Consider the following 10289-nt stretch of genomic DNA (forward strand, 5'->3'; position numbering starts at 1 on the left):
AAGGACAAAGCTGCTGACAATGACTCATATAAACTTACTGTCAGTAAAGATCAAGATATAACAATAACAGCTGTCTCCAATGCAGGCATATTCTATGGTATTCAGACTTTATTAAGCCTTCTACAAGACAATAAGATACCCGAGTGTGATATTGAAGACTGCCCGCGATACCTGTATAGAGGAATGCATATGGATGTGTCGCGGAATTTTCACACTAAGGAACAGATTATGAAACTGCTTGACGTCATGGCGATGTACAAGATGAACAAATTTCATTTTCATCTGACAGACGACGAGGGATGGAGATTAGAGATTCCTGGACTGGAGGAGTTGACCCAGGTAATGTTCAATGTTTCCTGAAGAATTTCAATTAGCAAACAGATATTAAGTATCACACGACTCATTAATTGAGTAAAAAGTCATTGTTGACACATTCCCATACATGGTTTTGTTCTGGTGGCAGAAACTATACACTTATTGCTTAGTACTGGTTGGTTCCCAGAAATGGATTTGAGAGTGTTTCAATAAGCTTATAGCTTCCAACTCAATCAAACAAAAATAAATTAGTATAAACTAACTAGGGTGGCAGTATTTGATACCAAAATATTTGAAAATAGAATACATGTATATGCACAAACCATGCATCAAAGAGCTCAGAAAAGCTTAATTTTAAGTTTTATGCAGTTATTATTTGTTTGTGTAGTTTGATATCTACCTTCATTCTTTCTGTTAAAAGTGTTATATCTTGTAAAATGTCTCCCTTTGCCATAGAGTATTTAATGGTAAATTTTGATTATTTTCAAAATGCCTTAGGTGTCCTCGGGGAAAGGTGTGTTGTTTTTTTTATAATCCTGCAGTTTCTAGTCCAGTAGTAGGATATAGTTTAAAGAATGTTTATGAGGTTGAGAAAAAAAAAATTCTTTTACTATTTTTTATCAGAATATATTCACTATTTCGCCTTAGAAAAATATGAAGTTGGAGTAAATTTATCTTCATTTAAATAGACTGATTTAGTTTTAACATTTACATGAAATAGTTGTATGAAAATTCTCTTTATCAGGTTGGAGCCCGGCGTGGACATGTGAACACAACAGATTTATCATCATTACTACCACTCCTCGGGTCTGGACCTGGGTTCGATACCTCCGGTTCTGGATATTACTCCGTGGAAGAATATCGCGAAATACTGCGCTACGCAAAACAACGACACATAGAGGTAATTCCTGAAATCGACATGCCTGGACACAGTCATGCTGCCATCAGGTCAATGAAAGCCAGGCACCAGAAGTATATGGCAGTAAAAGACAAGCAAAAAGCTAATGAATATTTATTATCTGACTTAGATCACGATATATCATCAGGCTCGCACTCTGTTCAAATGTATTCCGAAAACGCTATGAACCCTGGGATGGAGTCAACATACAAATTTGTGAATAAGATTGTTATTGAAGTCAAGGAGATGCATAAAGATATAATGCCTTTACGCGTGTTTCACTTTGGTGGAGATGAGGTGCCGTATGAGGCGTGGGAGGGATCGCCAGCATGCATGAGTCTGATCGATGCAGATGAAGTTAAGTCGTCCGAAGATTTGATGGAATATTTTGTTTCACGAGTGGCAGATATTGTAGCTAAGAATGACTTAGACGTTGGCGCTTGGCAAGATGGTATCATACCTGACGAGTCAGACTTAAAACCTATAGCCAGGTATTTTGACTAAAGTTGACTACAGAATATTGTGGTATTATTTTTGTTTTTATGATACATGTATAAGAAATTAAAGATAAAGTCAGTTGATGTGTACTGTAATATATATTACTTTATAGTCATTGTTCACTGATTTATTCCCAAGTATGTAACCTTAACAAAAAATATGCAATAAAACTGTAAAGGCTATCTTGACATTTTAATCCTAGATAATTGAGGAACTCTTGACATAGAATTTTTCAGCCATAATTACGAAATGTATGAATTTTACATTTTGTTTCTCTTAGTCCTCCTTTGCCTTCAGTTTAAGAATTTACATATAAAAGGAGTACATGTAGGTAAGGAAAAGATGGTTGACTCTGAATATCAAAATTGTGTATATTGCAAAGTGTCTTATTTTATGATGAAATTGTTGATATTAGTAAATTTTTGTTTTGATTGTAATTTTTCTGATTTTTCTATTTTCATCAGACACAAATTCAAGAGTAAGAATGTGTATGTATATGCATGGCAGAATGTGTGGGAGTCGGGCCTGTCTGGATGTGCCTATAGGCTAGCCAACAGTGGATACAAGGTATACCTTTAAAATTACACATTTCTTAAAGTTTTTGAGTTATTTGAAATAGTAAGCTTTAATTTAGGATTTGGATATTAATTGGGATACACAGCTATGTAACTTAGTTTTAATTCCTTTACTGAGCAGATAACAAAATTAAGTTTATAGCCGTAGATATAACCAAAAATTCAATCAGTTTTTGTTCATGACTCTCTTTTTTTTTTGCTCTTCCCTATTATATAAGTTAACTTATCACATAAACTGCAGGGCAGGAGTGTAATAAATCCATTATTACACTAGTATCATAACTATTTCATGTGACGTCATTTTTGTAATATACAAACATAGCGTTAAAGCACCCTAAACTAAGTGTTACACTGCAGGCATGTCAAAGAAAAATGAATCTTTTTAACTGTAAATCATTCCTATTTTTGATATGTGATAAATAGAATATCATATTTGTGTGGATTCAATACTAAATTAATTGAACCGGTTGATTAAAACAATATATGCTCGCCAGTGGTTCACATAATATGATTTTATACAACTCGTTCAATAAATTTAGTACTAGATCCATACTCATTTAATATCCTCTGTTTAACCTATGCATATGTCTATACTTGTTTTAGATTAAGTGTTAGAGCATTGTGTCTTTTGGAATAAGTAGTTGTCTCTTTAATTGTTGAAAAGGCAGATTTAAGTTTTGTATTTATTAAGAATGAACATGTTTGTTTTGGAAGGTTGTGATGTCACAGGGAACCCATCTTTATTTTGACCACCCATATGAACCCGACCCGGAAGAGAGAGGATTATACTGGGCCTGTAGGTTCTGTGATTCTCGAAAGACTTTTACATTCATGCCAGACAATATCTACGCCAACGCAGATGTGAAGCTTACAGGAGAAAAATTGTCGAAAGATTATATCAAACGACATAAGGAGGATCATGATGATTTAAAGAAACCAGAGAATGTTATAGGTATGGTAGAACTCTTTCAAACCATAGCATCTAACCTGCATAATTAATTTACTCCATAGCCAGAGCATTAGAAGTATGAGTTTGAGGTCGAGACAAGGCACATGCTTGACTGTTGCTGTTCTATCTTCACTGCTGTTTCAAATAATGTTCATATTAAAAGATTGGCATAATTTTGGTAATTTGGGTTAAAAAAAGATGTAAATCATGATACTGCTTGTACAGATCAGAGAACTATACATGTTCATAAAGATACTGCTATGTTTGTGCTATACCAAAGAAAAGCATAAAAACAAAATAGAAGAGAATGGTAAAACTTTTAAGCTGTACAGTTTGGGTATAAATATCAAGTAAAAACATGCATCTTATTTTTATGCACCCCATTTAATAAGGGGAGCACACTGTGGTCACTTTTCACTGTCTGAAAAAAAGCTTTCAAAGAAATAAGTTGTGTTTTATGTAACATGGTAGGGACTTTGTGTATGGCAATAAATTATCCCAATTGATTATTAGGAAAAGTAAAAATTAAGTTGTGTTAATAGCTGTCTGTCTCCATAAGGACAGTTAGCATATGATTTTCAACTCTTAATGCATATTTGTCAGATATTTTATGTTATAGTTGTACCAAAGACTTTCTTTCATACAGGTATTCAAGCTCAATTATGGACTGAGCTAGTGCGTACATGGGACCAAATGGATTCAATGATATTTCCACGCCTTCTGTGTGTGGCTGAGAGGGCTTGGCATAAAGCTGACTGGGAGCTGGAACCTGACAAGGAAAAGATGACTGATCAACAGTTCAAGGATTGGTCATACTTTGCTAGCCAGTTAGGTTGTAAGGAGCTGGCAAGGTTGGACACAATGGGCGTGGCATACCATCTCCCACCCCCAGGAGCTCACTGCTTGTATGACATTCAGTAACAGTTTTATATTTGTTTTTTAAGATTCACCTTAAACTCATATAAAAGCAATAAATTTCGTTTTTGCTTAGATTTGTGGTTTGTCTATTTTTGGAAAAAGTAAAATGAAAATAATGTTATGCAAAATATTCTTACAACAGATGAAATTTTATCATATCTCAAATTCAAGAATTTACATATCCACAGAAAGTCACTAAAATTAGTGTGCCTCACAAATAATAATGATCTAGCAGTACATTTGTATATCATATTCATGACATATCAAAATATAACATTTAACTTGTAGGGCAGCAGAGAATAAACTAGAGTTTAACAGTGCCTACCCTGGTCTACCTATATTCTACAGTACAGATAAAGGAAACACTTGGACTCGATACACGGACAAGATTGATACTATACCAAATATAGACATCTACCTCTGTACCAAGTAAGTTCTTCTGTTTACATGGATAATAATATTTTAAGTTTAGATCAGATTCAAGTCCTGGGCATGGTTCTTCTTTTCTCAGACAGTTTGTTGAGAATGTCAAGACTCGAGACATTTTCTTCCCTTTTTAGCAATTCCTTTTATGCCCCCAACGGCAGCATATTAAAATTGCACCGATTCGCCTGTCTGTGCCTTCCCACTTACAAAAAGATTTATGTCCAAACTGTAACTTTGTAATCTTAAATCTTTGTAATGCATTGAAGGATTTTTTGACATTTTTGTCCATAATTGAGTGAATGGGTAAACCTTTTTTTGAAAAACATTGTCAAGAATCTGGGCAGGGGGAGGGGTGGTGGGGAGTCATTTGTGTTTACCAAACACATTCTTTTTAGCTCACCTGTCACAAAGTCACAAAGTGACAGGGTGAGCTTTTGTGATCGCTTTTCGTCCGGCGTCTGTCCGTCCAGCGTCCATCCGTCCGTCCGTAAACTTTTACTTTAAATGACATCTCCTCATAAACCACTAAGCCAATTTCATCCAAACTTCACAGGAATGTTCCTTTGGTGGTCACCTTTAAAAATTGTTCAAAGAAATTTATTCCATGCAGAACTCTGGTTGCCATGGCAACCGAAAGAAAAAACTTTAAATATCTTCTTTTAAAAAACCCAAAGAGCTAGAGCTTAGATATTTGGCATAAAACATCTTCTAGTGAGTGTCTACAATGTTTGTTCAAATAAATGCCCTGGGGTCAAAATTGGCCCTGCCCCAAGGGGTCATTGATTTTCTCTATATGCATATAGTAAAATCTTAAAAAATCTTCTTTTAAAGAACTAAAAGAGCTAGAGCTAAGATATTTAGCATGAAACATCTTCTAATGAGTGTCTACCAAGTTTGTTCAAATAAAAGCCCTGGGGTCAAAATTGGTCCGATCCGGGGGTCATTGATTTTCCTTATATGTGTATAGCAAAAACTTAAAAATCTTCTTTGAAAAAAAACCCCAAATAGCTAGAGTTTAGATATTAAGCATGAAACATGTTCTAGTAAGTGTCTACAAAGTTTGTTCAAATAAAAGCCCTGGGGTCAAAATTGACCCTGCCCGGGGGGTCAATGATTTTCCTTATATGTGTATAGCAAAAACTTAAAAATTTTCTTTGAAAAAACCCAAATAGCTAGAGTTTAGATATTAAGCATGAAACATGTTCTAGTAAGTGTCTACAAAAGTTGTTCAAATAAAAGCCCTGGGGTCAAAACTGGCCCCGCCCCAGGTGTGTCATTGTTTTTAACTATATGTGTAGAGTAAAAACTTAAAAAATCTTTTTTTAAAAAACCCAATGAGCTACAGCTTAGATGTTTAGCATGAAACATCTTCTTATGGGTGTCTACCAAGTTTGTTCAAATAAAAGCCCTTGGGTTAAAATTGGCCCTGCCGGGGGTGGGGGAGGGGGCAGATCATTGTTTTTCATTATATGTTTGTAGTAAAAACTTAACATCATGAAACATCTTCTTATGGGTGTCTTCCAAGTTTGTTCAAATAAAAGCCCTGGGGTTTAAACTGGCCCCGCTCCGGGGGCCTATATACAGGTGAGCGACCTCAGGGTCATCATGGCCCTCTTGTTTTATTTTGAGAATTATTCCATACTTGTTTGAAAAACAGTAAAAGAATCTTAGAGGGTATAACAGATAACTGCTAAAATTCTTCATTCAACTGATTTTTGTTCTATTTATAGATTCATTGACAATTTTCATTAATTCTATTTTTAGATCTGTAGATGAGAAGAGAACTAGTCGTGTTGTTATCATGAAGAAACCAGAAAAAGTCAAGTAAAATCAGCCAGAAAAAATTGTCTTGAAATTATATCTTGTACATTATAATTTTACTTTGGTTGATTAACATATTTAAATGCATGTATAACATCCATAAACTTATGAATATTTAGCATTTATTTTATAAATTTTCTGTATATTTTATGAAATTCTGCATACTTAAAAGTCTTTATGAGTATTCTGCATATTATGCCTATGTATGTCAAATGTGGGGTCAGGGGTGACAAAAAACCTTGTCAATTAACTGATTGAATTATAAACATCAGATATGAAAGTTGATAAAGTTGATGGTGTATGATATACTATAATACATGTAATAGGTGACATAATACCTTAATTTCAATGAAATTATTCTAGTTAAATCCTGTATAAAATATATTTGTAATTTAAATGATATTGTTGTAACACAAGAATGCATCAAGAAAATAATCTCTTTGGTTAGAAAGTTGAACTATTTTATTTTGTATGATTCAAGTTAATAATGTAGATGTATCATTCTTATGATTGTAAACTAGAAATTAAAGGAGTATATTATTCCATATCGGGCACAGCAGATCTATTTTATGAAAATGCAGGTAACACATATTCCAGAGGGTGTTGACATTTTACTGATTTTCCATGGAGGTGAAGGGTGTGGGGGGGATTGGGGTAATGAATCTAAATTTTCCCAATATACACCTTTTTTTCACTAAAAAATGTAAATTGATATCCAAATTACAGAGGGGTTCAACATACTAGCTAAATCCCAGCAGTGGGGTCATGACTTCTCTCCCCACTCTCCCGATCCTCTATATCTGTGTATGCATATTCTATTATTTAGAATGTTATTTACATTACAAAGGCATTATTTTATCTCATATTGAGAATCCCAGTATTTAGACAAGAAATGGATCAAAGCAAGAAATGTTTGAGGAACCTTTGTGAACTTGATCTCTTCTTATAAAATTAAACACAGCGCATGAGCCTTTGAGCTGAAGAAATGTTTGTTTCCAGTGTTTCATCAAAGTCTGATATTTTTGATTGTTTAAAAAAAGTTATCAATAAGTAGAGAGGAACAGTCTTTTTGTCCTTTATGCAGACACCAGACAAATGTCTTTTGACAAGTATTCTGCTAGGCCCATTAGGTCAGAATGTTATGTCCAATGAATGTAGGACATAATTGGCTTGTCAGTTTGGTTAAGGACAAGGAGTGTATCATTTATTGTCCTTATGTCATTTTTCTTCTGTCACTGTTTCATAAAATGTATGTGTGAGAAAGTTAGTAATTACTTCCAACAAAATTGAAACAGGTCAACTTTGGTGCCAAATCATGTGTGTAATATATGTTTAATGAGGGTCCATCTGCCTTTTCAGGCATGGCGAGGTGCCAAATTTAGGAACACTTGTCACAGTGTATTGAAAATCTGCCTAACAATACCATTACAGACAAGCAAATGATTTTTGTTAATGATTGATTTTATTACAATATGATTAGGGTGGTAGTTAAAGGTTAATAATTATTAAACTGTGCCAGAATTATATTCCATTTTGTACTTATTATCCCCCGCCGATGGAATCGGGAGGGGGATATAGTTTTGGCATTGTCCGTCCGTCCGTCCATCCGTCCGTCCGAATTTCGTTTCCGGAGTAGTTCTCTGCAACTACTGGCTAGAATTCAACGAAACTTTATGGGAATGGTCAATATCAAGAGGAGATGCGCATATAGTCGGCTTGTTCCGGTCCGACCCTTTAACTCAGAGTTATGGCCCTTGATTAGTTATGTAGTATGTATATAGAGTAAAAATCGTTTCCGGAGTAGTTCTCTGCAACTACTGGCTGGAATTCAACGAAACTTTATGGGAATCATCAATATCAAGAGGAGATGCGCATATCGTCGGCTTGTTCCGGTCCGACCCTTTAACTCAGAGTTATGGCCCTTGATTAGTTATGTAGTATGTATATAGAGTAAAAATCGTTTCCGGAGTAGTTCTCTGCAACTACTGGCTGGAATTCAACGAAACTTTATGGGAATCATCAATACCAAGAGGAGATGCGCATATCGTCGGCTTGTTCCGGTCAGACACTTTAACTCAGAGTTATGGCCCTTGATTAGTTATGCAGTATGCATATGGATTAAAAATCGTTTCCGCGCTACTTCTCTGCAACTACTGGCTGGAATTCAACGAAACTTTATGGGAACCTTCAATACCAAGAGGAGATGCGCATATCGTCGGCTTGTCCCGGTCAGACACTTTAACTCAGAGTTATGGCCCTTGATTAGTTATGCAATATGCATATAGAGTAAAAATCGTTTCCGGAGTAGTTCTCTGCAACTACTGGCTGGAATTCAACGAAACTTTATGGGAATCATCAATATCAAGAGGAGATGCGCATATCGTCGGCTTGTTCCGGTCAGACCCTTTAACTCAGAGTTATGGCCCTTGATTAGTTATGTAGTATGCATATAGAGTAAAAATCGTTTCCGCGCTACTTCTCTGCAACTACTGGCTGGAATTCAACGAAACTTTATGGGAACCTTCAATACCAAGAGGAGATGCGCATATCGTCGGCTTGTTCCGGTCAGACACTTTAACTCAGAGTTATGGCCCTTGATTAGTTATGTAGTATGCATATAGAGTAAAAATCGTTTTCGCGCTACTTCTCTGCAACTACTGGCTGGAATTCAACGAAACTTTATGGGAACCTTCAATACCAAGAGGAGATGCGCATATCGTCGGCTTGTTCCAGCCAGACACTTTAACTTGGAGTTATGGCCCTTGGATAGTTATGCAGTATCCATATAGAAAAATATTTGTTTCCTCGCTACTTCTCTGCTTCTACTGGCTTGAATTCAATGAAACTTTATGGGATACTAAGAGGAGATGTGCATATAGTCGCCTTGTTCCCGGTCAGATACTTATAACTCAGATTTATGGCCCTTGATTAGTTATGTAGTATGCATACATCTCATTGGCATTTCCAGATTTTACTATTTAACACAAAATTATGGCTCTGTTATTGCCCTGAATATTTATCAAGTTCAAAGAATATTACTGTTTATGCCATGATTAATATATAAATAAAGCCTTATGTCTTCAGTTGTTGTGTTAATAATAACCAGTACTCGGCGGGGGATATAAATTCAACGAATTTGCTTGTTTAATTATGTGTATTGGTCCATTTACAGACCTTAGTGAAGATATTATTTAAATATATAGATACTTATTTACATGTACCTGTTGATGCCAGCAAGATGCTCTAATCAAACCATTACTACTTCAACTCTATATTTTGTATTGCCATTTAAGCCAGGTTATATGAGAGTATTATTGAACTAATTATATCTAATGTTTGTATAATTGTATATGATGAAGTGTGCACTATTGTCATTGACCAACAATTGAATTTATATCTTTGTACTTTCATTTCTGTTAAAGGCCCATTATGCCTCAGAAATGCTTTTATTATACCCCCACAAAGTGGGAGCATATAGCGTTGCACTTGTCCGTCCGTCCGTCTGTCCGTACGTCCCGAAATCTTGTGAACGCAACTCCTCTTAAACTGCTTAAACTTCCAGGGATGATCAACCTTAATGTGTAGATGGTAGTAAAGGAAGGAATTTTTGCTGCGACCAAATTTAACAGAATGATGGCCCTTTGTTAATTTTTTCACTATATACCATATAGAAATTTTGTGAACGCAACTCCTCTTAAACCGGATGGCAGATTTTGCTTAAACTTTCAGGGATGATCAACCTTAATGTGTAGATGGTAGTAAAGGAAGGAATTTTTGCTGCAACTAAATGTAACAGTATTATGGCTCTTTGTTGAATTTTTCACTATATACCATATAGAAATTTTGTGAACGCAACTCCTCTTAAACCGGATGGCAGATTTTGCTTAAT

General features: G+C 35.3%; 1 protein-coding gene across 2 annotated transcripts; it reads left to right on the plus strand.

Annotated features, from left to right (window-relative positions):
* Positions 1-17: 17 nt before the first annotated feature.
* LOC132760409 (beta-hexosaminidase-like) lies at positions 18-9409 on the plus strand. Of its 2 annotated transcripts, none has more exons than XM_060752384.1 (7): positions 18-339; positions 1061-1704; positions 2176-2278; positions 3001-3238; positions 3882-4152; positions 4442-4582; positions 6344-9409. In XM_060752384.1, the coding sequence occupies exons 1-7, from the start codon at positions 184-186 to the stop codon at positions 6405-6407; spliced, it is 1617 nt and encodes a 538-aa protein (XP_060608367.1). In that variant the 5' UTR covers positions 18-183; the 3' UTR covers positions 6408-9409. The 2 variants fall into 2 exon arrangements, with proteins under 2 accessions (XP_060608367.1, XP_060608368.1); XM_060752385.1 differs by having other exon boundaries at positions 3882-4140.
* The last annotated feature ends 880 nt before the right edge of the window (positions 9410-10289 follow it).

This window comes from Ruditapes philippinarum, unplaced genomic scaffold (genome assembly GCF_026571515.1).
Source record: "Ruditapes philippinarum isolate M1 unplaced genomic scaffold, ASM2657151v2 ctg21275_1_1_1_1, whole genome shotgun sequence".
Taxonomy (NCBI): Eukaryota; Metazoa; Mollusca; class Bivalvia; order Venerida; family Veneridae; genus Ruditapes; species Ruditapes philippinarum.

Excerpts from the sequence above, each read along its gene's own strand:
- LOC132760409 (XM_060752384.1), top strand. The coding sequence starts at position 184 with ATGCATATGGATGTGTCGCGGAATTTTCACACTAAGGAACAGATTATG. Across the intron at positions 2,279-3,000 it reads TAGCCAACAGTGGATACAAG|GTTGTGATGTCACAGGGAAC; the intron begins GTATACCTTTAA and ends TTGTTTTGGAAG. Across the intron at positions 4,583-6,343 it reads GACATCTACCTCTGTACCAA|ATCTGTAGATGAGAAGAGAA; the intron begins GTAAGTTCTTCT and ends TTCTATTTTTAG.